Source organism: Hipposideros armiger, unplaced genomic scaffold, assembly GCF_001890085.2.
Source record: "Hipposideros armiger isolate ML-2016 unplaced genomic scaffold, ASM189008v1 scaffold_97, whole genome shotgun sequence".
Taxonomy (NCBI): domain Eukaryota; kingdom Metazoa; phylum Chordata; class Mammalia; order Chiroptera; family Hipposideridae; genus Hipposideros; species Hipposideros armiger.
Window position 1 is genome coordinate 2134985 of NW_017731447.1, and position 27819 is coordinate 2162803.

A 27819-nucleotide genomic window follows, 5' to 3' on the forward strand; every position below is an offset into this window, starting at 1 on the left:
GAGGCTGATCTCTATGCCAACCTTTCCCTCAAAATGCCAGAAATGCCACCATTCCTTCAGGTCAAACATTGTCCCCTGGGGTCATCTTAAAATGTAAATACCACCAAGAAAGAGGACAATGTGTCTATTAGTAGCTCCCAGGGGGTGTTATATGTTCTGGGCCCCTGAGAACACCACACGAGGGGGAAACGTAAGTCCTGGTGGCCCCATCCTCCTCCTGAATACCTGGGGGGTGGTGAAGAGGCATCTTAAGCGGCCCTACCCGCTCCTCAATGCTGAGCCCAAAGGGGCCAGGGCAACAGGCCACCAAGCCTGTTCCAACTTGTTTTTATTTTCTAAGGGGTCAGGGCAGGGGTGTGGGGGATGGGATGCATGACTTGGGGTTCAGGAGGAGCCCCAGGCCTTGGGGAAGAGGACGAGCCCTCCTGCTCTGCCCGTGTTGCTAGTAGAGATGATTCAGGGTGTGCTTCATGATGGTCCGAATTGCCATCCACACCTCCTGGGCCGTGGGGATGATCTCTGTGGCCGGCAGCAGGAAGCCATAGCGCCCAGTGTCCCGGAGCTCGAAGCTGAAGGAGTACTTGATGCCATTGTCGTAGGCCCAGTCAACGGTGATCCCGCTGGCCATATCTGGATACAAAACGGCAAAGAAATGCCCCTCCCCGCAAAGAACAGGGTGTGGCCACAAGGTACAGAGGTATCCTGAGTGGAAAGTGGGCCCTGGAGGCCAAACCCTCATCCATGCCAGACCAGGCCAAGCTTCTTGACTTAGGCCTCAACCTGGGCCACACCCTGCCCACCCAGCCCCTTCTCTGCCCCTGCAAAAAGAAAGCTCTTTGAGGCTACCAGACTTAGGCTCTTCCTCCTCCAGAGACATCACAGTAAGCCAGGCATTGGGAGCTGTGCATTTATTAATGCTGCCAAGAAACAGCTCCCTATTTCTCGGTACCACCATTCACCCTTCTAGCCAAGTGTGAACAGCAGCTCTGGCCCGGCCCAGCTAGATCTATGGCCCTGCCCTGTGGCAACCATGCCTGCCAGTCAACAAAGAGCCTGCATGCGCCTGATCCTAGGTGGATGTGATGCCTGAAGCAGGAGCCAGGGGAAGGGTCACACTCACAGAGGGTGCTGCTGACGCTGCCATAAATGTACTTGATCCCGTGGACCTCGTACAGGGCTTGCGCTGCATCCTTGGCAAGGTTGTACTGCAAGATGACATCCAGAGGATGAGAGGCTGAGGTTCCCCAGACCCCATACCCCAACCCTCACCTGCTGCTAAGGGCAGGAAGTTAGGAGTCCTGGAAGTTGAATGTGTAAATGGCTCTCATGAAAAGGAGTCACAGCACCTCCGACTTTGAACTTGATCACAGGTAAAAAACGAGTTCCCTGCTTCTCCCTACCATGGGGTTGATTGGTCCAGATCCTTGTTTCCAAGTAAGGGCCTGAACCCTCTAGGAGTCTGCTGGGTGCCTCCCCCAACCTCTAAGCAGCCAATCTCACCAACTCCTCCTGGTTTGAAACAGGCTCCAACAGGTGGCCATAAGGGTACATGAGCATCTGAGAGTAGCTATGGATGGAGATCAGAGTCTTGATGTTCCCATGGGCCGTGATGAAGTCCACTATGGCAGCCACCTCTGGCTCTGAGTGAGGGTAAGGCCCGCGATAAGTCTCTGAGCAGGGATTGTCGTTAGAACCATTTCCTGGAAGTAAAATAAAAATCACCCAAAGGGTTTGAATTCCAGGCTTGGGAAAGACAGTGCTCACAGAATTTCCATGCATTCCTTTACATTTCCCAGACTCCTTTGCAGTTTGGTTGAGTCCACGTGACTACTTCTGACCAATGAGAATGTGAGCAGTAATGATATGTCACCTCAAGTTTGAGGCTGTTAAGAGCAAGCGTGCTTCTCCACACTGTCTTCTGTCTGTGTGGTTGGAAGCAAAAAACTCTAGATGGAGGAAACCACCATACAGCTTGTCACCATTGGAAAGGAGCTGCCAAGGGCAGTCACCTACCCACATTGGAATCCAAGTGCATGAAAAACAAACTTTTATCGTGTTTAGCCACTGAGATTTGGAGGAATATTTGTTACTGCTGCATACCCTAGTCCAGGGGTCAGCAAACTGCGGCACATGAGCCACATGCGGCTCTTTGGGTATGTACATGTGGCTCTGAAGTAAAATTGAAAATGAAAATAGGTCCGGCCGAGTGGCGCGATGGTTAAGAACTGGCTTGGGATGCCAGAGGGCCCCGGTTCGGATCCCACATATGAGGGCCAGTGACACTGCCCTCTACAGCTAAGATGCTGAACAACAGCTCAACCTGGAGCTGGGCTGCCGTGAGTCGCCGGCGACGGCGTGGGCTGCAGTCCCTGTGGCAGTGGATTGCCATGGGCTACCATGTGTGGCCAGCAGCCAGCGTGAGCGGCCAGCAGCCGCAGTGAGCGGCCGTCCAGAAGCCGGCAACTGATCTGCCTCGCCAGAGAAGAGCGCAATGATGGTGCCAACTTGGGCCAGTGAAGCAACATCCTCCACAACTAGATTGAAGAACAAAACGACAGCAACTTGTCTGTTCCCCTTTCCCCAATTCCCCAGCACTGTTCCCATCCCCCCAATTCCCCAATAAAAAAATCTTAAAAAAAAAAAAAGAAGAAAATGAAAATAAAACTATCATAGTTTCACTTATAAAAACTTTAAAGGATATTATTCACATAATGGTGATTTCATTTGTTTTATGGCTCTCGAATAATTTTTAAATTGTTGCGCGGGACAGGATTGGCTCTTCCATCTCAAAAGTTTGCCGACCCCTGGCCTAGTCTAATATATCAGAAGAGTGTAACCACACTGCGACTTAACAACTCTGTAGCCCTGTAGGGAGCTCCTTTGGCTTGTGCTTTGGTTGCGTCCTGACTGTGGCTCCATTAGAAAGGCGGGCTCCCTCAGCAGTTGCCCCAGAGGTCTCTAGGTCTCCACCCCAGGTTTCCCTATAAGCAGCAAACCCCTTTGAGTTGACCCTTCTCTGCCGACCCTTCACCGCCATGGGGAAGGCTTGGATCAGTTGAATGCTCGGACTTCAGTGTCTACTCAAGCTTTGCCACAGCCACTGCCCCAGAAGCAACATGGACCTGGGGGCCAAGAGAAAAGAGAAGAGATGCCCATAGTTGTCCAAGGCTGGTCTGGGAACCAGAGGTGCAATGAGCCTTTGAAAACTCTTCTTGGGGACCTAAGTTGGGGGAGGGGGCAAAGAGAAACTGTGCTTCTATTTTGTTCACAAATTTAATTTGTTCCCATCTCCTAGATTATTTGCTCCCCATCACTTTTTATCCTCTTTCCCTCCTATTCTGCTCTTCTCCCCTTCCCAAAGGCCATGTCATGGAGGACTGGGCTGGGCCAGTAAGATTTGTGGGTTAGGGACGCCTTTGGAAAGAGCCATCCGCATTCCTCCTCTCACTCCTCCTCCCTGAAAATGCCTGCACACAAGCCTGGTCCAGGGGCCAGGGATCGCCCCAACTTCTGAAGCCTCCTGAGGATGCCAGAGCACCTCTCTTGACCCCCAGGGCAGTGGGCTGGCCGGAGAGCTGAGTGGCTAGGTCCATGGGCCAGTTCAGATGCTGCTCTAGAATTGCTGCAAACTGCTCCTCCCCAAGGGTGTAGGTGAGGGCAGCGTGGGTAGGAGGGACGATTTACAGATTACTCATTACGCTGCAATTAAATTAAAGCATTAATAAAACCATAAACAAAACCTTCCTGCCTGAGTCACCAACCCAGACACATGCTATTTCTGGCCAGAGGCAAGTCTGTCACCGGGGAGCACATACCCTCGTGGTCTGCAGGTCCTCACCTGGGGTGGGGACCCAGGTTAGAAGGGGATGCATCGCCTGCAGGGCAGAAGGGGGTGAGGAGCAGGCCCAGTCTACAGTCAGCCCAGCTAACAGTGGCCCTGATTGTTGTGTCTGCCGGCCGCTTCTGCACCTGCTACACTTGATGAATGACAAATAGCAACAGATGAGCAGAGCGGGGGAGGCTGAAAGCTTTGTCTGCGTTTGCAGCCCACGCATGGAAAGCAGTTCCCCTGCCAACGACCAGGTGGCTTTGCCCAAATATGGAGAAACACTTCAGGCCATTAGTTCTGGTTTGAGCTAAGCAGAATAAACTAATCTTCCCCTGACCAAATGGGAATTAGCTGCCTGCCTCTCTCTGACGTGCACCAAGTCCTCTGAACCTGCCTGTTTCACAAGTACCTGCTAATGGATTCATTAGCTCTTTATTTTTCCTTCTCTAAAAATGTAATTTGTAGCAAGGGGAAATCTCGGGAAGGACATGGTAAATTATTAAAAGCAGTAATCTTTGGGTAGTGGGATTATGGGAGCTTTTTGTCCCCTCTGGGCTTTTTTTTTTTCTTTCCATATATATATTTGTTTTGTTTTGTTTTTACATTGTGTATGTACTGATATTTTTTTTTCCTGTGGTGAAACCACAAAAGTTATTTTCTTTAAGAGGTAATTTACCTTTCTACTAGCCAGTCCATCTCAGGGTCTGTGGGTTCTCACTTCAGCCGGTTCTGAGGGGCCCACATGGATGACCACTTGGGACAAGTGTCTGGTCATTTAGAGGAGGAAATGCCTAATTTTACACGGTTGTGTTCCCTTACACAGCAATTACACACAGAGTCCCAGAATCTTCAGAAACCCCCACACTCTGGGCTGGCGGGGGGCAGTAGGCGGCTTCTTTCGGGATGCTTCATTTTTCAATGAGAGCTGCCCTTATTTTTCAATGAAAACAGACTCAAAGAAGTCAGATTTTCAAAGTGATGGGCACCCAGATCTAGAATGTCCTATCTCGTTGGTTTAGCCACCCATCTGTGAATCTGCTTTTCAACCGCATTGGCACTGTCTCCTGTGGCACCAAACCCTGATCCCCCAATATAGTGTGGGTGCCACATCTGGGGGTGGAAGGCTGTGCCCATGCAACGCTTTACTCTGGACACTGACCCAGCATCCTACCCATCAAATTGCTGCATCCCAGGTCCACATACTCATCTTTCTGGAGGCCTCAGTTTCTTCATCTAATGACCATGCCCCTGGTAAAGGCGATAATCAGGAAAAACACCAAGAAACTTGGGGGGTGGGGAGGAAACTGCCCTCTCCTCCTTGGAATCATACAGCCTGGCAAATAACCCCAGCCCATCAGCCCAGGGTTACAAAGTAATTGGGTCAAAAATTAAAACCAGGGGGCGACCGGGGAGTTCAGTTGGCTAGAGCATGTGCTCTGAGCAACAGGGCTGCCGGTTCGATTCCCACATAGGCCAGTGAGCTGCGCCCTCTGCAACTAGATTGAAGACCATGACTTGAGCTGAGCTGCCAGTGGGCAGCTGATGGCTCAGTTGGTTGGAGTGCGTGCTCTTGACAACCAGATTGCTTGTTTGACTCCCGCATGGGATGGTGGGCCCACAGCTAGATTGAAAACGGCAACTGGACTTGGAGCTGAGCTGCGCCCTCCACAACTAAGACTGAAGGACAACAACTTGATTTGGAGCTGATGGGTCCTGGAAAAAACACATTGTTTCCCCAAAAAACGCATTGTTCCCCAATAGAGTTTAAAAAAAATTTTTTTTTAATTAAAAAAATAAATTCCAGGTTCAAGTCAATGTTGATAGGGGTTGGCTTATTCTATCTATTCTATCTGAACTACTGTCCTGGCCTCCCCAGAGGGCAAACGTCTTGGTCACAGCTCTCAGGAAATGCGTTTGGAGGCATTTTGTTGTGGCATGCTCCCTTTAAGGGAGGACTGGAGATATTGGAGGGGCTCCACCACATCTGGGTTTTAATCAAACATCAAGGCTGCGTGCGTTGTGCCTCTTTAAGCCCTTCTCTGCCATATTTAGGATTTGACACTTGCAGTTAGTCCCCATGCAGGACACACATGCATAACCTCTCCCCATATCCCACGGCCAATCCTAGGCACGTGCTTGCCTGTCCCTGGCCATGACTCACTTGCACGAGCCAACTATGACGTTGCCTCCCAAGTTAGGAGTCAAGATAACCTGACTGTGTGGAGACATTCCAGGTCCAGAATGCCATACCTCCAAAGCCTGATCTCCAGTTCCTATTAAGGTCCACGCCAATGCAGAAGATCCCGCGTCTGTTGGACTTGTTCTTCCGCCACAAGCGGTTCTGAGAAAGCCCAGGGCAGATGACGTCATTCACGGGGCCCATTCCCAGGAGTGGGAGCCCCTGACATCCTGGCCTAGGAAGGGGGGTCTGGTGGGACAGGGAGAAGGAAAGAGAAGGAATGGCCAGGGCAGGATGGGACAGGCAGGCAGCTGGGCCAAGGCTACAGATCAGACTCTTTGTGGTTAAAGCTGGGGTATCGGCAGAGGCCTGAGCACAAGCTGCCAACAGTGTGGCCTTCCCTGGGCAGCAGTGGGGAGGTCAGAGGGCCAGAGCCACAGCTACAGTCCTGAGCAGCCCGCCTGCCCCAGTGAGACTCTCTGAAAGGACCCCCCAGGGAACCTCAGCCCAGTTTCCCAAAGCCAACGTGACCTTTCCTCTACCCTCCCAGAGCTGGCCCCTGCCCCCTGCTCCCTCCTTCCCAAACGCCCTCACCATGCTGTGGGTAAAAGCAAACCCATCGGGGTTGGAGACGATCTCCATGAAGATGTCCATGGACATCAGTATGTTTGTCAGGATGCGGTCTTCGCCGTATTCACTGACAATCTGCAAGAAAGGACAGAGTGGGTACAGGGTGAGGGATGGGAGGCCCTGCTGGGCTCTCCTCCAAGGTGGAGCAGGACCTTTGCACAGCCAGGGACCGCAGGCAGGGGTGGCATCAGGCCATCTGGTACACCCTTCATGCAGAACCGAAGGCTCGGATTTTGAACAACTAGAAGGCAGAGGATAGGTGTGGGCTCTGTGCTGCAAAAGGCCAGCTGGCAGCTGTTCCAAAGGCCAGGAGGGTCGAGTGCAGCCTGAGTTTAAAAAAACCAAGTATACTATTTCAGCTGGAGGTGCCCTTAAATAGTTGACCAGCCCTGGCCCCCTGCCCCAGCCCCCATCATCCATGCTGACCTTCTTAGCAGTCCAGATGCCAGTGGCATGGGTGACCCACTCCCGGGAGTGAATTCCAGTGTCCATCCAGATGGCCGGGCGCTGAGACCCTCCAGTGCTGAACTGGGGAAAAGCACCGGGCCCCAAACACATGTGAACAAAGACACCCCCGGTGCTGTCCCTAGGCTGCCTAGAAGGAGGCCCCGGATATACCCTCACTGCCTGAGGAGGCCCTAGGTGCCCTAGAGGGAGTTGTATGTGCAGGGACCTGTGCATGAGCCTGTGAAGTGCACAGGTGTGGGCTCCCTGGCAACAGAGTGGTACCCCTGGAGAGCAAAGTGATGCAGCCAGAAGCACAGAACTTCCCAGGTTTGAAAGTATCTTAGATACGTCTAGTGCTTCCCAAACTTTACAGGGTGTGAGAATCTCCAGGGGATCTTACTAAAATGCAGATTCTGATTCAGTAGTTCTAGGGAGGAGTCTGAGGCTGGGCTGTTTCTACCAAGCTCCTGGGAAGGCTGCTGCTGACTGAGCGTGTGAGGACCGCTCTGACTAACAAGGTCTTAGACAAATGAAAGAGAGAACACAGCCCCTGGGGGAAATCGAAGCAAGGCCAGACGAAGTCAGGTCCCAAGTTCTGTGAGGCCACTTGACCCTTTGGAAGAGTTCCCCAGGGCATTGCAGAGAGCAGCAGTGCCTGTCTTCTCTGAGAGCTGGACATTTAGTGCCCTGCGTGGTCCACGCTCCTAAGTGCCCTTCAGGGCACTTACTAAGAATTGATTTCTGGTGGGTTCGACACTCTATCCTGCCTCCTTCATGACCAAGGGCACTGCTGCGGCCAGGTTTACTCAAACTCTGCTTCCAGTGGCCCTTGTGAAGGGCTGGGAGGCCCCCCCATAGACCCATGCCTATCTGTGGGGCTGCCTGCGCCAGACGACCTCGACGTACCTCTCTTCCCTTTAAACAGGTAAAGCAACTGACAAAACAGGAAGGAGGCTGACTCACCTGTATCACACCCCAAGTCCAGGGTGACAACTGTCACTCTGCCAGTCCATCTCCTTAGCAACCCTCCCACCTACTTCCTGACTTGGGACGTGCCAGGTTACTACACTGTCACCTGTCCATACCTACCAGGGTGGGTCCCTGAAGACCACACATCCAAAGCTTATGGGTCACCCCAGGACAGGAATATACACATCTCTCTCCCTAAAACTCCCGCCCAGCCATGACCCCACATGAGCTGTATCTTATACCAGAAGCTCTTGCTGTAGAGTTTAGTGGTCAACACTGCTAGCTTTTACCTTTAGGACAAGAATGGACCGATTTTCAAAGCTGTGGCCAATTTGAATTTTTGAGACAATATCTGAATGCTCAGTTACAAAGTTGTCCATCCAGCTATATATCTGTAAGGAATGAAGTTCATCAGACAGGCAGTTAAGCAGAGGGGAGGTGAACCCCAGGGTCTCTCCAATTGTTCTCCTTCCCCCACCCCACCCTCCTTAACGCTTTCCCACCTCCCTTGAGGATCTAAAAGAACCCAGATCAAAACTGCAAGAAGATGCCCTCCAGGCCTAAAGCAATGAGCTGTGGTTGGTGTGGATTCCCGGGCTTCTCACCACTGTGCAGAGCTAAGCCTTTGCCTGGAAGAACAGCATGTGCTGAGCCTACTCGGTCCCCAGGTTAGCCTGCAAGGCTCTCTCTGGTTGGAACCTCCTCGTTTCCATTCTCTTGGTTCATTCAACCCACTTGGCAGGCCTCATAGACCTCGCCATGTTGTTTTTGGTCTTTTCACCCCTTTTAGATTCTAAGCCCCTTGGAGGCAGGCTTATTTCTCTCTGACATCAATAAATACTGAGAGGCTTTATTAATTCATTCTATTTTTTCAACACATAGCACTGAATTAACAAATAGGTGAAAGAAAATGGATTCCCTATTACAGGCCTTATGAAATGAGAAGAGCAACGATGACAATGACAGAGCGGACACTACCAATAATGTCACATCCTTTAGATGGAAATGGGACCTTGCCTCGAGTTTCTTTCTGAACTGGGCATCTCTGAGTTCTCCTTGCATATTTTCCTTTATAAACAACTCACAGTGAGTCATGTCTGCCCTACCTGGCTATAACTGCGGCCATGAATTTTCTCCAACTGAAAGCAATTCTGTTTTTTCTAGAAAATGGCTCCAATGTCCCTGGCTTCCTGCCCCTTCTACATTCCAGTACCCACAGCTGGGGCCACTTACCACCAGGAATGGTCATGGAGAGGTTAAGACCCCTGGATCCCTAGCCAGCGTGTTGGATATGAGGTGCCTCTACCTACCCTAGTGTTCTACCTATTAGACCCCTTACTCTGGTCCTGAGCCTACCATGGGCTGTACTGTTGAGCCACGGTCCCCTCTATCCAAATCCTGGCTTCTGGGCCTCTGAAGCTGACTGTCAACCTAACTGACCTTCACCCAGTGTCTGCTCTGTACTCCCCAAGTTGTCAGTTCATGATCTCCCATAGACCCCAGAGTCCTTCACTAGTCTGTGCCTGAGTCTGGAGAGCCTGAGGGCCCAAAGGGAAGACAGAGACCAGGCAGACCCACCTCCTCCAGGGTGTGGTAAGAGGAGTAACTGAAGCTACTGGTGCTGCGCTCCAGCCGGCGGGATTTCGCCATGGCCTCTCTCTCCTGATCCAGCAGCACCTAGGGGAACAGGAGCACATGTTGGAAAGGGAGGGAGGGCTGGGCCAGGCCTGCCTCTTCTGAGCCCTGTGTGCACCCAGACAGCATGAACACAGGAGAATAAGCCACCACGAGTCTGAGCTGCACACGAGGAGGAGGCGCCAGGTCTCTGGGGGATTCTTCAGCTTGAGGAGCTGGCGTTCATAATGCCACTTCCCAAATGAGCACAGGGCAAGGAGTCTGGACAGCTGTGTTCTACGTCTGCCACTGCCACTAACTTGCTGTGGAACCTTGGCCTTTGTTTCCATTAGCTCGAAAACCAAGACAGCAGTACCCGCCTGCCTTGCTCATCTCACAGGAGGAAAAGCAGTAATGGATATGAAAGTGTTTCGAAAAAAGTGCTCATGGTCTACTGCCAACGTTGCTTTTGCCGCTCTAGACACTCTGTTGAGTCGAGGACCACCCTGAGCCATGAACACTGACCACCCCCGCCCGGGGGAACACAGGGCTCTGGGACCCACAACATTCAACCTACGCCCAGGAAGTGGCCTAGACAATTGGTGTCCAAGCCACTTAGAAAGCCAGTTCAAATCATTTGGATTAAAGTGCCAACGGACATTCACTCGCCATCTTAACTGCCTCTTAAGCACAAGCATGGGTGAGACAAAAGCAATGTCCTTGGGTTTCAATTTAGATTTGGCACTTAATCTTCACGTTGTACTTCCCACTGATCATAGAGAGAGCAAGATGGTGCCTGGGTTGGGTCGACCTCCCACATCATCTTGGGACATTTTTCCCGTCTTGGGACTCAGTGAGGCGGGCAGGTACCTTTCCATTGGCACCCAGAGCACTGACTATGCAGCATCATGGGGAGTACCTGGGCCCTTCTGCCACAACGGATGCTGGGAAAACAGAAGACCTCCACCCCACGTTGCCCTGGTTTGCAGCTCTCTCTGAGTCACAAGTTAAGTCTTTGATGATGCCTTGCTTCAGGCCAGAGCCTTTTCATTTACCAGGCATCTTTCTCTTCATTATACCATTTGCTCTGATTAAATGACTAGATGACAAGGGCAGGAATTAACTAATCATGTTTTAGAGATTAGCAGATTAGAGAAGTAAGGGACTTGATGCAAAGTTAACAAGGGACAGAGTTGAGATAAGAACCCAGATATCTTAGTTCTTAGCTTTGGGTTCCTTAAGGCTAGCTAGCTAGCTAGCTATCAAAATGAATAGGAATAACAAACATACATAGATATGTATCTCCCTCTGTGTGTGTGTGTGTGCGCGCGCGCGCACACACACACACACAAAGAGCAAACAAATGTGTAAAATGTTAACAGGTTTGAAAAGTCCATCCTACTATTCTTGCAATTAAAAAGTGTTTTTAAAATAATGAAAGAGCAATACCCTGAGCATAGAACAACAAGACACTAAAATGCCAAAAAATATACCAAAATGCTAACAATGCCTGTTAGGATAGAAGGATCATGATTTTAAACACTTGTTTTCTTTTCTCTGTTTCTACATTTTGGCAATGTCCTTATACTACCACTTTAGTAAGTAAAGTCTTCCAAATGAATAGATAATACTAAAACAAAACCAAAAAGCCCTGGTGGCTAAAATACAGCAGCAGCCATGGGGCCTTCAGTCCTGGGCTGGAAGAGAACCCCTCCCACCCCAATCTGCTGCAGACCAGGCACTGCCGCCCCCGTCAGCGCACTCACCAGCTTGTTCAAATTCACAGATTTAAAAATAGGACTGGCAATCCATGTTTGGGGCTCATTTTAGTTTCTTTTTCAGCACAAACTACATGCTAGGCAATTGTACTTGCAGTGTTTTCTGGCTGAACTGGCTGGGCTGGGCACAGCCTCACTGGGCAAAGCTGGGGTTGCTGGTTGAGTGAGAGATGGCTGGGGGAGGCTTGAACTTAGCTGGCACAAGCACCACCCTGGGATGCTCTCACAAGAATGAAGTTGAAGGGTCCATAGGGCTAACTTCCTGGGACTGGTGGAGGGCCTGAGGCGGTGGGTGAAGGTGCAGAACAGGGCGGGAGAAATGGAAAGGACCGGAGGGCTCAGCTCTTCCCGAAGACAGCTCCCAGAAGCCTGTCCTTTGCTCCACGCAACAGCTTGGAGGCAAATGGGAAGTCGGCACCAAACTGCAAATATCTTTCCAAACACCCTCCCAGGCTTGTGAATGGATATGACACCAGCGTACAAATTGGGAATACTCAGCTCTCACAGCTGGGCCCCAATTCCAGGAACATTAATCTACCCTGGCCTGAAAAAGACACAGATGTTTGCTCCCTTCACAGGTCGGAGGGAAGGGGATGGGAGAGCTAAGAATGCAGTCTTGCCACAGGCTGAGGAATGCCTAATTACAGCCCTGTCAGGCTTCTCAGAGGAAAAAAAACCCCTCAGAAGTAATCCATTTGCCTCTCTGGAAGCCATAACTGGGTGTGAATTAATTTATGACAAGGGCAAGGAAGGATGGGGGCATTGAAGTAAAGAATAGCACCTCCAGGAAGGGGGGTGGGAAGAGACGGAGGCCCCCCAAAAGAGAAGTTGACACCTGAAGGGAACTGGCGCTGGGCAGCTGAAGTCCAGCCACAGACATAAAATGGACACAGCTCATAGAAACTGCGTGGGGAGCAGAAGATAGGCTCTAACCCCAGCTCTGTGCTGACAGCAGTCACCTCTCCTCATATGTCTCTGGCCTTGTCTTCCAGGCCCAATGTTTGCGAGTGCATTGGAAACAGCAGTTGCATGGCTGGTGGCAACTTCAGTCCATGCCCACATGGGGGGTTGCAGGGTAGCTACAGGTCTGGGGGTGTTAGAATGGACCCCCTGAGATGTCAAGGCTGAACTGTGACTTCACTGCCCAAAAGGCAAAATTAAAACACTGCACAAACAACAATGACAACCTCTGAGGAGGCAGATGACACAGGAGCAAAGTGTGTGGGGCCCAGAGCCAGGCTGTCTTGGATGAACTCCTGACGCTGTCGCTGACCTGGGCCAATGACTAATTTCTCTGTGCCTCAGTTTACTAAATTACTCATTTCTCTGTGCCTTCATACAATGGGGATCATGGTAGCACATACTTTAGCACATACTTCAAAGTGTTCTTGTGAGGATTAAAAGGGTTAATACATGTAAAATGCTTAGAACATTGCCTGGCATGTAGTGAATACTAGCTATGATGACGATGATGATGACAGTGACAGTGACAGGACAACAGCAGTAACGCCCCGGGTGACTCCAGGACTCTGGGATGGAACAATCACGGGAAGACATGACCAGGGCATCTGGATTCCTCCAGAGGGAAGCGGTGTGTGTAGGATTTGGGATGGCGGAGTGCCCTCACTAATGGTCACTTGGGTGAGTCAGTTAGCACCTGCTCCTCCCAAGGGCCGACAGAGGGGCCTGTCCTTCTGTCCCCGCCCCCTTGGTGCAGCCAAACTCTGCCTCTCCCTCAGGGCCTTGTCCATGACTGCTTCCTCCTCCTCTCGCCTTCTTCTGCTCTCACACCTATCTTTCCTCCTTTTCTCTAGAGGTGCCTCCCACCCCCACCCCAGCCAAACAAGTGCTTGTTGAGCACACACTGGGCACTAAAAAGATGGCGGCCAGCAAAACAAAACTGCCTGTCCTCCTGGAGCTTACAGACTGGTAGGGGAGACAATAAACAAGATAAGTAAACCACGAAGGATATTAGAAGGCAGTAAGTGCCAAGGAGAGAAGTGATGCAACCAAAAGAGGGAGGGAGTTGGGGGAGTGTGCAGAAGGGTGCATTTAAAGTAAGGTGACAAGGTGACATGTGAATAAAGGTTTTGAAAGCAGTGAATAAGCCACGCAGATATCTGCAGAAATAGCGCTCCAGTTAGAAGGACCAGCACATGCAAAGGCCCTGAGGTGTGAATCTAGTCAAGGGCCCTGAGGCAGCAATGGGCTAAGCAAGTTGGAGGAACATCAAGGGAGGTCCAGGTGTCTGAAGCAGAGTGATCAAGGGAAGACCAGTCAGTGTTGAGGGGTGGGACATAGGTCATGTAGAGCCTTACAGCCATTTGGAGGACTTGGGCTTTTACCCTGGGAGAGTTGGGAGGTCATTGAGGGTTTCAACCACAGGAGTGACATAATCCGACTTAAATATTTTTAAAGGACCCTCTGGTTGCTATTCTGAGACTAGGCAATAAGGAGGCAAGGGTGGAATCAAGATGAGCAGCTAGAAAACTGCTGGAATAATCCAGGTGAGGACTGATGGAGTGTTAGCTCAGGTGGTAACACAGGGTATGGTAAGATATCATTTTGAATGGGATGTGCTGATGGATTGGATGTGGGATGTGAGAAAGGAGTCAAGGATGACTCCAGGTTTCTTCTCTGAGTGACCGGAAGGATAGAGCTGCCATTTCCTGAGAAGGGGAAGGCCATGGAGGAGTGGTACACGGGTCCAGGGGCATTCAGTTTGGACCTGTGAAGTTTGAGATGCCCATCAGACACCCAGTGGGCAGCCAGGTATATGAGTCTGGAGTTCAGGTCAAATATATGCGTCAGGCTGGAGCTACAAATATGGAGTATTCAGGGGGTTGAAGGTATTCAATGCCATGATCCTGGAAGAGGGGGCGGAGCAGAGGTCAAAGGACAGAGCAGAGAGACAGGAAAACAACACGCAAAGGAGCAGCCAGTAAGATGGAATAACCCGGAGGAGTGCAGATTTCCAGGTTTGCTCTACAGGGAAGTGGAGAAATGGGGTGATAGCTGGAGGTAGGGGGGAAGGGATCAAGAGAGGATTTTTTTTTTAAGATGAGAGAAATAATTCTATATTTGTATGCTAATAGGAGTGATTCAGTAGAGAGGGGAAAATTGGTGAAGCAATATTTACACTAAATTGTATTTTGCTCTAGCTGCTGGGAGCATGGGTGATTTTTGTTTTCTCCTTTGTGCTTTTCCCCTATTTTCCAAATTACCTAACATGAATATTTATTAATTTTGTAATCAGAAAAAAAAAAGCCATTAAAATCCACAGAGCTGATTGCTCAAGTGAAGCTTTTCCACAGTGACTCATCCTAGGGAATGGTGGGGGGAAAATAAAAGAAAAAGAAAAAAAAACAACCAAAGGGCTGAAATGAACGAGAAGGTAAAGAAAAATTAAATGCAAATAGAGCTCCCTCGGAATCTGATCATTTCTTGACTGGCCCACTGCAATTTTCTCACCACCCTCCTGCTTGTGAGTCTCTCCCTGCTCCTGTCCCCAACTCCACATTGTCACTGTCGCAGGGGGTTTTCTTCAATGCAAATCTGATCAGTCAGAGACCTCCATTGGCTCCTCCCTGGTTTGGGGGATAAAACCTCAACCTCTTCACCGGGCAGAGGGTGCCCTTTGTGGTCTGAATTGTCCTCATTGCCAATGGGGGGGTGCTTCCTCTCCCAGTCCCCCTTCTGGGCTCTTCAGCCACACCGTAATTACCCGCCTTTTCAGAGCGACTTGCGGGGCCTCTTGTACTCGCTCCCATAGCAACCTGCTCCTCTCCATCCGTGCACTCATCCACTCCTTTGTAATCACTGATTTACTCCCTCCGCTCCCCACCCTCCATGACACTCCAGCTCCCCTGGATACAAGCACCTGATTTTTTATCTTTGTATGTCCAGCACCTTGCCCGATATCCAGCACACAGTAGGTATCTCTGTATCTGTGGGTGGAACGAATGGACCCACCTCTTCTATCTCACGCTTCGCTCTGATCATGGCAGAGGAGGTGGTGGTGGTGGGGGGAGGGCATCACTCCTCAAAACTCTGCAGTGCCTCTGGCCAAAGCAAAAGCCAGCTTCAAGGCTTTTACGCCCCTCTCAGCCTAGGACTATGGAGCAAACACACCCTCTTCCTTTCCTTCTCACACCCACTAATTCAACTAACATTTATTAAGCCCCAACTAAGTGGCAGGTCCTATAGTAGGTGCAGGAGTATAAAGATGAATACAGGACACGACCCTGGACCTTGAGGGACTCAGAGGAGGGAGCTTTGGAGACAAAGGCCAGCACGTATTAATAAGGTCCCTCTCTGGGCATGCTCTTCCTGAACCTGCCAATAGAATAATTCAGCAGGCAGTTGTTAAGGGCCCACCACACAGGAGATACTATGCCAAAAACAGGCTGAGAAGATCCAGGAGACAGGGAGACATCAGGGCTATGCATCAATAGCTAAAACATAAAACCGGAGGCCAGCAACCTGCGTGGTGCGAGGCGCTTCCTCTCCTGTTAGCACCTCTGAGCTTTCCTCCCCTGGACACCTTCCCCCATCATCACCACAAATCAACTGAACACAGCCCCCCCACCCCCCCGGCTCCCTCCAAGCCAAAATCTGATCTCAAGTCTGACAATCAGAGCTTGATGCGCTGCAGACAGTGCGAGTGCGAGTTGGTGAAAATCCTGCCTGGGTGGCTTGGGACCCAGAGTCCAGGGCATTTTACTGAGACAGAATAAAAAACCCCCCCTCCCCCGTCCCCACCTTCAGGGATTCCAAGGCTGGGGACCACGGAAAAGGGCAGGCTGATGAGAAAGAGGACAACCAGCTCCAGAGGAGCCAGTGGGAAGGCTCAGAGGTGCCTCTGGGGCCATTCCTGAAGTGCGGAAATCAACAGGAAAATTTTAGAGACCTCTTCATATCTGTTTGCCAAATGCTGCGGGGGTTTCCAAGGGGGTGGGAGCGGGAGCAAGGAAATGCGAACTTCGAAATGCAGGCATGGGCTACAATGAGAACTGAGTGCTCTTCTTTTGATGTGGTGGCCTCTCTCGTCTGTGGGAGTTGCCCCATTTTTGTTTGTGGGGATTTAATTAGAGAAATAGCCCACCCCCACCCCACACACACATGTTGAGCGGGAAACAGATGTGCCTGATGAGGATAAAGGTCTTTGAATGGACCTGAGTGCCCCAGCCCTGTGCTTGCATGGGAAAGGAATGCTGCCTAATGCGTTTATCCCTTGGCATGTGGTGTCAAGTGTGTGGAGACTGTGTTCCCACACTCCCAGCCCTGAGAGGAGATTAGCTGTAGCACAACGTGGTTGAGAATGACTCTCTGAGGATACAATTCCACAGGTACACAGCAGCCATCATTGGCAGAGGGGGGCAGCAGGAGGCCTAACCAACATGGGGTGCCCCCCAAAATCGCTTAAGAAAGGGGGCTCCTTGGTATATCCTTGAAGACAGAACAATTGAAATAGGATTTCACAGTGTTCAGAAAAGACGCTGTCAGGGGCAGCAAGTGGGGGTGGGGAGATTGGGGTGCCTAGGATAGTCTCCCTTCACCTTACCAAAAGGGGGTTTCTCTGGGAAAAACCTGCCTGGGAGAAGTGTCCAGTAGGACACCCCGATGGTGGAGGTGGGGGCGGGGGGCAGCGGCAGGCCTGCATCTGGGCTCACACTGTCTCCTCTGGAATGAAGCAATTCTCTAGTATTGGATGGTTGAGCTACAACAGGGACAGGAGGGAGCCCTTCAGAGCAGCCTCCCCCACAGGCCCTAAAAAAAAAGCCTGAGCTATTTCCTGTTTCCCTTCTCCACTTTTAGCCCTGGATGGTTTTCCTCCATGTTGGGCCCAAAGCAGGAAGGGATGGGGAAGGCGAGACCCCAGCTGCAGGGCCGCGGTGGGACCTCACCTGGATGTCCTTTATCATGATGCTGTAAGCAAGACCGTGAGACTCCAGATAAGCTTTGACATCTTTCAGTTCAGAGGAAGGAACTCTCATGTCCACGGGGAGGCTGGGCCTGGCTGGGCCACGCCAGAAGTCCACCTTGTTCACAAAGGAAAGAAAACTAGGCAGGTTTATCATGTCCTTACCCACAATCCTGTGGGCACCCTGGGGAACCGGGTGGTCTTCTCTCACATAGATCAAAGGGCTCCAGTTCCACAGTGAAAACCCTAAGGCCAAGGAGAAAGACCGGCACAAACAAACAAAATCCCCAAGTCACTGAGGTTCTATCCCGAATTTCAAGCGTCTTTTTCTCACAGCCCCACTTATGCATTGCAACTTCACCCAGATCCAAAGAGCCCAAAACAGTTGCTAAAGGTGACAGATCAACATCTGGAACATTAACGTGGACAAGAACCCCGGTCAGAAGAGAGAGACATCACTGCCCCCAAACCTGGAAAGGTAGGAAAGGCCTAACCTGGATCCTTAGGTCATCTGAACGTTACATCTACTTTTCGATGTATAAAATGGAGAGAATTATTATAAGGTGTTATGAGCCCTGGTTGATAGGGACACTCATACAAATAGGAACAAGGACTTTGGGCCACATCCAAATATATCTGGTTGTTTCAAAGGCCCTCAAACAAAACCCTTCTATTATTAATAGTTGAAGAAAAGATTTTCCATTGTGGAATACTTGCAGAAGACAAATATTCTCAGAAACAAATGTTCAGGCTGACAGGGACGAGCCCAAATAAAACACAGGTTTGCCAAGCTAAGCCCTTTCAATTGACAAACAGATGTGCCCAGTCTGCGTGCTGCATGGCATCTTACCCAGAGACATATGTACCCCCTGTGTGGCTGCAGGACATTCCAGCTGTGTTCAGAGCAGCCCCTGACAGGGTCTGCTCAGCAGTCCCACATCCTGGACACAGGGGAAAGCCAACGAGAACTGCCCAGCCTTCTGGGCAAGTGTTTCCAACCTTTCCTGAAAAGGAGCCACAGTTGATTTTTCCACAACGCTGTGATCTTTGGCAGAGCCATCAGAGGGCAGGTTTGGAGTGGAGGGAGCAAGACAGGGAGCCAAAGGAGCAAGCCACTGTAAGGGAGGGGTCCTCACCTTCTGGGGCTTCAGGCCCTCCAGATCCCTGAGAAGTGAAAGCTGCTTCTCATCTTTAGCCAGGACTCGAAGAACCTGGTCTCTGGAAAGACAAGGGAAAGGCAGAGGGAGCTGCTAAGAGGGATTCCTGGAAAGGCTGTGCTGCTTGGAGGAGGCAGCATGGAGAAGAGACCCTGCCGAAGGGACCTGACACAAAGGCTGGGGGGCACTTTGTCACCAGGAGGTGGAAGGACCCCTGAGCAAAAGGACTTGTAGCTCTGGGAAGCACTCAACCCAGGACCAGCAATCTCTCCAGCCCCAAGGACAGACCACCCAGGACACTAAATAAAACCTGTCCATGCTACTGATGAACGCAGTGTCAAGACAGGAGAGGAAAGATGGTGAAGGAATGTGTGGGATGGAGGAGCGTGTGAGAACAAGAGGAATGAAGGGGAGAGAGGAATAGATACAGGGTGACCGGGACCAGTGGTGGTCCCAAGTGCTCTTCGTACTTCGGTCCCAAGGCCATGGTCTGTCCAAACCCCATCCCCCCACCTGCCTTCTCCCAAGAGCTTGAGGACATGGAAGGGGAGATCAGTCTCACTCTGCCCTACAGAAGCTGAGCTTCTTCCTGGGAAGGGGAAGTTGTGGAACTGAGCAGCCTGCAGTGTGACCTCTGGGGTCTGATGGCCTGGGATGGTGTTGGCTCCCTCCAGAACCAGCTCTGAGACCGTAACAATGAGCCCACTCTCTAAGCTTGTGTCCCCTCTTCTTTACTATGGAGATACTACAGAGTATCTACCCTATGGGATCTTTGGGTCACTGAGAAATCATGTCCACAGATGGCCTGGTGTATAATACTGGTGCCTGCTGTTGTTTAATGGAAGACAATATGTATATGTCAATCTATGGTAACATACATAGTATTTTTTTTGGGGGGGGGATTACTAACTCCTTTAAGAATCTGAGGAAAGCTATAAATCCTTCCCCCAGAAAAAAAGTACATATACAAAACATTTTACATATGATAGAACCCTGAAAATTTACCCACGGGCCCCAGATTAAGAACTCTGGGTTTGGGGAGGGACAATAATACAGCTGTGTGTCCTGCCCTTGAGCACGACAGTGGGAGGTTATGGAGTTGGGGGTGGGTTCAGGATGGAAACCGAAGTCCTGACTCCGCTCCTTGATCAGATCCCAGCAGGACAGCCACCTCCCCACTAGAACACCCAGGCCCCCAGCTCCCAACAGTTCTCCCTCTTTCTGTGGAGCAGCCACTCACCCTGTGAAATTCATTTGGCCCAAAGCTGCTGCCAGAATAAAGCTGCAGACCAGGAGCGTCCGCCTGTCCACAGGGGACAGCCCAGGGCCCGTGCCCCCTCCAGGCGTGCCCTGCATGCTTCTCCCTCCAGACGAGCTTCAGGGGCGCTCCTCACGCACGGGCATGGCCCAGACCTCAGGACAGCACCGCACCTAACGGCCGGCAGGGCCGGCCTGAGGATGGGCTTGTTAGGCTCTCTCCAGGGAGACCCAGCCTGTGACTCCCATATGCTGGGCCTTGAGAGAGCCAGGGCCGCCCCTCCCCACTTCTAGGCAAACCCTCTCCTGGGAAGGGGAGAGGGAAGAGAGAAAGAGGAAGACAAAGCCCATAGCTTTCTTCCCTCCCTGGAGGTCCGCTGGGCCAGCTTCTTGTGAACGAGAAACCCTCCATCTCCAGAGAAAGATGAGAATAGCTAGAGGTCCAAGGAAACCACTCCTTGCCTCCCTCCTCATTTAATTCTTTCCTTTTCACCCTCTTTCTCCCTCCCCATCCACTCACACTTTCCTGGGGGGGGGGAGGGATGGGAGAGCTGGGGTCGGGGTTGGGGGGCACCATTGAAAGAACGCAGATTTAGAGAAAGAATTGGGTGCTTACTTCTTCTCTAAAAGATCTGAGACCTAATCTCTCTACATCTCAGTGTACTCATCAGTCAAATGGGGTTAATAACAGCTCCCTACCTCACAGGGTTTGGACGGGGGCGGGGGGTATTAGATGAGACAACCTTGGTGACTTGGCTTGGCAAAGCCTGCAAAATGTAAAGTATTGTTATTTCAAAGGCGTTAACTCTCAGTCACAGCTGCATCTTAGGTCAATACTCCAATTGTAATGGGGAGAAGGGGAACAGGAAAGAATGGAGAGGGGAACAAAGGAAATAAATATGGTATGAGAAGGGAAAATTCCCTTTTTTCTATCTTCAGGTGGTCACCATTATGCTGAGACAGGTAATGCATTTTCTGCTGGACAGGAAGGTCCCTGCAGTCATTATTATAGTTCTCAACAGATAGCAGAGTCAGTTTTTCAGTCCTGCTAAAGCCCCACACACAACCCTCTTTATGGTCTGGGAATAGTAAGAATAGAGCAGAGACCAGCACACAACGCAGCCATATTGGAAGGAGAAATGGAAAGGTGATGCCTAAATGGTAAACGATGAATCTAACAGAAAATCCACAGGCGTTGGAGGAAAGGCAGAGAGCAAATCCAACACAGTTGTTCAGCAGAGGATGTCAACAAAAGGCCACTTAACGGTCACCGGTGATTCTCAGAAGCCCCCACCCCATCCATACCTTCCCAGAGTGGCCAATTAACTGGCCATGTGTGCAGAGAGGGAAGCTCTTTTATTACTAGATTGCCCTACTCCCACACCCCACTGGACCGACTCCATTATTTTGTGGTTCAGCTGTTCAGATATGCCAAACTCTCCTAGAACCCTGGCTTTGGGAACTCTCAGACAGAAACAATAGCAAAAGGTTTAAGGACCTAAAAAAGAAGGCAATTACGCTTTCCACCCAAGTAACATTCAGCGTGAGTAGAAATAGGAACAAAAGAATATATTAGTAAATAATAACTCAGGGATTTAAAAGAAAAAAAGTGGGGGTGGTGCTAGTCCTTAAAAGTACCCAGCATCTTCTTGTTTAAAAGCATCATTTTAAGTCACTAATAATAAGACAACTATCACTGCGCTTGGTTTAGGGGTGGGGGAGAGAAAGCTAGAGAGAGAGCGGTCAAGAACAAGAGCAAAAGAGAAAGAGAGAGAAGCAGTTAAGAATTCTCGAGAATTCTATGGCAGCTCTTCCAATAGAACTTTCTATGACAATGGAAATGTTCTATCTCTGCACTGTCCAATAGGATAACCATGAGCCTTGCAATGTGGCTATGGAATGACCGGTTAGCTCAGTTGGTTAGAGCATCGTGCTGATAATGCCAAGGTTGCTGGTTCGATCCCTGCGTGGGCCTCTGTGAGCTGTGCCCTCCATAAAAGAGTCAACTATGCCATTGTAGCATGAAAGCAATGTGTAACCAATGGCCATGGCTGTTCCCCAATTAAAAAAAAAAATTAAAAACAAAGGTTTAAAAAAAAGAAAGAAATGTGGCTAGTGTAACTGAGGAATTAAAATTTTAATTTTGTTTAATTTTAACTAATTTTAAAGTTAATTAATGGCTAATGGCTACTGTATTCATAGCATAATGCTACTGGAATTCATCAGCCCTTAAAGCATTGCCTCCAATGGCTGGATCTGAAGCAGAGACATACAGCTGTGCTTGATCTAACACCTAATATTGGCTTCCCCCTTGAAACTAATTACTCATCTAATCATATATTCAATAAATGTCTACTGAATACCTACTACATGCCAGGCACTTGCTAAGGTCTGGGAATAAAACGGGGATACAGACCGAGCCCTTAGATTTTTTTTTTTTAAGATTTTATTGGGGAATTGGGAGAGTGGAACAATGCTGGGGAATCAGGGGAAGGAGAACAGACAAGTTGCTGTTGTTTTGTTCTTCAGTCTAGTTGTGGAGGATGTGGCTTCACTGGCTTATGTTGGTATTATCATTGCACTCTTCCGGGGTGAGGCAGATCAGTCGCCAGCCTCTGGACAGCCGCTCACTGCGGCTGCTGGCCGCTCACGCTGGCTCCCGGCTACACAGGGTAGCCCATGGCAACCCACTGCAGCAGGGGACTGCAGCCTACACCGACGCAGGCGACCCATGGCAGACCAGCCCCAGGTTGAGCGGCCGTTCACCATCTTAGCTGCAGAGGGCAATGTCACTGGCCCTCATATGTGGGATCCGAACCGGGGCCCTCTGGCATCCCAAGCCAGTTCTTAACCAATGCGCCACTCGGCAGGCCCCAAGCCCTTAGATTTTTTAACGGGTAAGTAGACTATTTAAAGAGCATATAAATAATTGTAAAAATATAGCTAGTGTGTGTGCTACAAAGAAAAGGTCCAATGTGCCATGAAGACAGGTGACATGGACTGCATTTATACCCAAGAGACAGAGAGAGTTTCCCTAAAGAAGTTTTGTTGGAGGACTTTTACCTCCTACAAGTGAGTGGATTAGATACCTAAACACTCATGTTCAAATGAAACAACTAAAATGCTGAATAAAATATTTCTAATAATTTTTTTAATGTATCACATGGTTGGCATGACAGTAAGACTCTACAGATTCCAAAAAGAAGCAAAAGCCAGACACCGGAGCAGTACGAGCAACTTCCTTGAAGATGAAATGAGAAAAAGGGGGGAAAATAAAGTAAAAGAAAATCAAAAACTAAGGTTAAAACAAGTAATTTTTGAAAGTAGGACAAGTAGAAAGGCCATAAAGAGAAACTCATTGCGCTAAATGTAAATGGGTTTAACTCGCCTGTAAAAGACAAAAAATTTATCAGGATAATTTTTTTTAAACCTGGCTATATGTACTCACTCACAAGAGATATGCTTAAAGTATAAGAACAAAGAGAAACCAAAAGTCAAAGAGAGAAAAAAAGATACTCCAGGTAAATGCTGATCAAAAGAAAGCATCTGTAGAGTTATTGATAATATAAAGTAAAATAAATTTTAAGGCAAAAGGTATTATCAGAAATAAGAGGGTCACTACATAACAATACTACTTTCCATTTCTCAAGAATATCTAATATATAAAAATATTTGAGAACAATTCTAACAAATAATGTGCAGTCTTTCCTGGAGACAATCATAAAACTTTATTGAAAAATGTTAAGGTTCTAAACGAATCTAAAAATATACTGCATTTTTGGAATAGAAAACTCATGTCATCAAATTATCCATTCTTCCCAAATAGCTCTAGAGATTCAATGTAATTCCAGTCAAAAGCCCAGCAGTTCTACAAAACTTCATAACTGATAAAAACATATATGCAAACACAAAGATCCTAAGAAGAGGCAAAACAATTCTGAAGAAGAAAACTATCTATACCAGACATTAAGGTATGCTATAAAGCTAGAGTAATTGAGCCAGTAGCTCATTGGCACAGATAGACAAATAGAACATAACACAGAAACAAACCCAAACATACTGGAAACTTCATTTTGTGCAGACTTGGCACGGCAGATCATTGTGGAACAAACTAGTCAATAAATGTTACTGGGACAATTATAGATCTATATGGGGAAGATGGAATCCCTATCACACCACCTACCAAAATCAGTTCCAGGTAGATTAAAATAATTAAATGTATAAGGCAAAAAACTATAATACACTTAGAAGACAATATAGAGAATATTTTTATGACTTTGGGCTGTCATCATTTTTCTAAATAGGACACGAAAGGGAAAAAACAAAACAAAACATAAAGGTTCCCATAAAGGGAAAGATGGATAAAATCAACTGCATTAAAATTAAGAACTTCTGTCCTTAAGACTCTTTACAAAGAGAAGAAAGCAGACCTCAAACTGAGAGGACATATTTATAACATATAAAACTGGTCAACAATTAATATCCATGACATACAAAGAACATCTGTGAATTAATTTTTTAATGAGCAAAAAACATGAAAGGCCATTTCACAGAAGAGGACTTACAAATGATCTATAAACATGAAAGTTAGTAATCAGGGAAAAGCAAATTAAAACCACAATGAAATTATGTCACACCAACAAATTGGCAAAAATCAAAGTCAGTCTATACCCAGTGTTGGATGGGGGAGCAACAGAATCTCTCATCCACCCCTGGTGGAGCTTTAAATTGGTAAAATTGCTTTGGAAAACAGTTGTTACCTAGTAAAGTTTAAAATGTACTACATGCCCTATGCCCTGACAATTCCACTCCCAGCTAAATGGCCTGGAGGAAATCCTGTGCACGTGCAGCAAGATACATGAACAAGGAGCAGCCGGTTAGCTCAGTTGGTTAGAGCACAGTGCTCATAACACCAAGGTTGCCGGTTCGATTCCCACATGGGCCAAGGAACCGCGCCCTCCACAACTAGATTGAAACAACTACTTGACTTGGAGCTGATGGGTCCTGGAAAAACAGACTGTTCCCCAATAAAATAAAAAATATATGAACAAGACTGGATAAATGGAGACAGAGTTGAACTCATACAGAGTACGACAGAATAGAGAAAATGAGTCAACTCCAGCTACATGCGTCCTGTGGAATGAACCTCAAAACTGCAATGTTGAGTGAAAGACACAAAATCAGAACACGCATTGTATGTTTCCATTATATATGTTCACAGACAGGTAAGACTAAACAATATATTGTTTAGGAGCATGAGGAAAAGGAAGGAAATTATTAGCACGGAATTAGTAGTTTCATCTGGGGATGGAAAGGTCAGGTAATTGAAGGGCACAGGCAGGCAGAATTCTAAGGTCGTGTTATGTGCTTGTTCTTAAGCTGAATGGTAGGCGAAGGGTGTTAGTTTTATTTTTAACAAGCCATGGAAGCTTTATTCAGGCTCTTATATGTATGGTATATGTCACAATAAAACGTATTTTAAAGGAAATGTGGGAAAGCTAAATTTGTCCTTTTCATAGTGAAAAATCAATAGCAAATGCCTAAACCTTAAAAATCAAGTAGCAACAGGAGCACCTTATCTAGGTGTATGGATGTGAATATCAAGCTAAAAGAATTCCGCATGGTTATTGCTGGAGAGCAAGACATGGGAGGGTGGGCGTGGGGGCAGAATTCGGCTGCTTTATACAAGTCTTGTAGAAATACATGACTCTTTAGACAATTTATCTAACTGTATAACTGATTGAAATAAAAGTGAAATTTAAAAAGTGGCATCTGATACCTAGAGTAGCCAAATGCATAGAGATAGAAAGTAGAATGGTGACCAGGGGCTGACGGGAGGAGGGGAAAATGGGGGGTTCGTGTTTAATGGAGACAGAGTTTCAGTTGGGGAAAATGAAAAAGTTCTGGAAATGGATGGTGGTGATGGGTGTACAACAATGTGAATGTAATTAACATCACTAAACTGTACACTTAAAATAATTAAAGCGGTCAAGTTTATGTTACGTTTATTTTACCACACACAAAAAGAATTTAAACTCAAAAAAAAAAGGAGTGATATTTGAGCTGAGGTAGGTAAGGTATGAAGGAGTTAATTAGCTGAAGCAGGGTGAGGAGGTTACAGGAAATCTGATCTTGCCCTGAATCCCTTCTTTATTAAAGGTATTAATTCCCACTGCTGGTTGGGAACCACCCGGAGGGTCTCCACAGATTGCATGAGGTGCTTCAATATTTGCAAATAAAACTTCCAAACTAAATTATGTTTAATTTCCGAAGGTCCCCTTTGGGTGCTTAATGGAAATAAATATATCAAATGTAATCTTAAAAAAAAAAAAAAGAAACAGAAAAACAGGAGTGCTCTCATTCACATTACACAAGGATTCTTTGATTAACAAGAGGATTTACTGTAGTCAGCTCCCACGGTACACTCAAAATGTGATTTAATTAACAAAAGAACAGGCTTATCCCACCTTCCAGAAATATGCCAAACGGGTTCTTCTAAAGGAAATTGAGTACTGAAAATTCAAACACAAAAGTGACCCATCCAAAGGTGAGTTGATGATGCTCTAAACTAGACTTTCTAAACCCACTTCATCATTCAGAGGCTCCCACCCCAGAAGCCGTACTAAACATTTCTCACCTAATTACATCTTGTGCCCCCTCTACCATCACACATCATATAGATTCTAAGTCTTTACAAGCATCAGTCTCACATGAAACAAACTCTTCGTGGGCTGGGGCTGTGTCTTTTCATGTATGTGACCCCAGGAACCCTGCAAACTGCCCAGGACCACTCAATGATTGATTCACTCATTCAAATGACTGCCAAAAGCTTAGGGAACAAACCCTTGCTTCCTAGGCCTTCACCCTTGCCTGTTCCACCAGGTCTGCATCCACCAGCTCTGCATCCATCAGCTCAGAGCTAAATCTTTGCTCGGTTTTTTAGTTACTGGACCCCATTCTCACCTCCCAAAACCAGAGACCTCACCTGATGTCATCCTTAACTGCAACCCTCTAAGACAAGGAAAGGTCTTGCGTTCCTCTCCCCCAGGACTGGTGCCCATCCTCAAGCCTAAGCCCAGCAGTGGATAACAGGCTCTTAGGCCACCTTCTGTCACATGGCTGCTTCCACCTAGGCACCCAGCTGGCCTCTTCCCAACTGCAGTACACCTACCCCTTTCCCCGCTGGTCCAGCCATCTACCAAGGGAACCCCCAGCTCCAGCCCACCTCCACCCAGCTTCTGAGGAGAAGGGCGTTTGCCCAGTGACATGCCCTGCCCCGGTTTTGGCCCACAGCTCTCACCACCCTATGGTCGAGGGTCTGACCAAGATCACCCAGCGAATAACCGCTGTGGGATGCCCAAGTCCAAGAGCCTGCTCCCAGTGAGGCAGAGGGTTGGCAGCCACCCCCCAAGAGGCCACTTCCTACTCCTTGGAGGAAGGGCAGCTACAGGCCAAGGGGTACAGCTGCAGCCAGGGCCAACAGCGGATTAGAGAGCCACATGGCAGCCCTGTGACGAGCCGATGAAGCCTCTCCTGCGTGGAGGAAAAGCAAAGGTGACTCAGACACTTTCTGTGTCCAGGGGCCGCCAAACTCCTTCCAGAAAGAGCCAACTAGTACATAGTTTAAGCTTTGGGGGCCACACGGTGAGATAGAGTAACTGTTCTCACTGGAGAGTCTTTCTTATATTTAAAAATATAAAAACGATTCTTAGCTTTCAGGCTGTACAAACATAGGTAGAGATGAGATTCGACCTGCAGGCTGTATCTGGTCTAGTTGAAGAGGCAGGCGTTCCTTCACGAGACTATTAGAAACTATTGGAGAGCTCCAGGTAAACCAGAGACGGGGTTAGAAGCATCTTTCATCAGGCCCAGTGGTCCCCAGAGTGAGGCATTCACTCTTATTGGGAATAAGGGAAGAGATAATGAAGACTTCTGTGTTTTTTTATCTCATCCTTTTTTTTATTTCAATTTTTGTTTGTGTTTTATAAAATACATGAGTCCAGTGATATTTATACAGAATTTATAAATACATAATT

At 48.5% G+C, this 27819-nt stretch overlaps 1 protein-coding gene across 2 annotated transcripts; it reads right to left on the bottom strand.

The window, feature by feature from the left end:
• Nucleotides 1-310: 310 nt before the first annotated feature.
• On the bottom strand, nt 311-19896 carry CPA5 (carboxypeptidase A5). 2 transcript variants are annotated; one of them, XM_019646112.1, is made up of 11 exons: nt 19767-19896; nt 18506-18587; nt 17353-17487; nt 9633-9731; nt 8345-8446; nt 7065-7166; nt 6603-6713; nt 6080-6170; nt 1501-1700; nt 1121-1205; nt 311-630 (listed from the first exon to the last, which is right to left on the bottom strand). In XM_019646112.1, exons 1-11 carry the CDS (start codon nt 19880-19882, stop codon nt 443-445), a joined length of 1311 nt encoding a protein of 436 aa, XP_019501657.1. In that variant the 5' UTR covers nt 19883-19896; the 3' UTR covers nt 311-442. The 2 variants fall into 2 exon arrangements, with proteins under 2 accessions (XP_019501657.1, XP_019501658.1); XM_019646113.1 differs by lacking the exon at nt 1121-1205 and having other exon boundaries at nt 353-630; nt 19767-19882.
• Nucleotides 19897-27819: the final 7923 nt, after the last annotated feature.

What these genes read in the sequence shown, in the direction of transcription:
- CPA5 (XM_019646112.1), bottom strand. Translation starts at nt 19,882, where the DNA reads ATGCAGGGCACGCCTGGAGGGGGCACGGGCCCTGGGCTGTCCCCTGTG. An exon ending in GGCCAAATGAATTTCACAGG is followed by an intron (nt 18,588 to 19,766) that starts GTGAGTGGCTGC and finishes TTGTCTTTCCAG; the next exon opens with AGACCAGGTTCTTCGAGTCC. An exon ending in TTTCAAACCAGGAGGAGTTG is followed by an intron (nt 1,206 to 1,500) that starts GTGAGATTGGCT and finishes GTCATCTTGCAG; the next exon opens with TACAACCTTGCCAAGGATGC.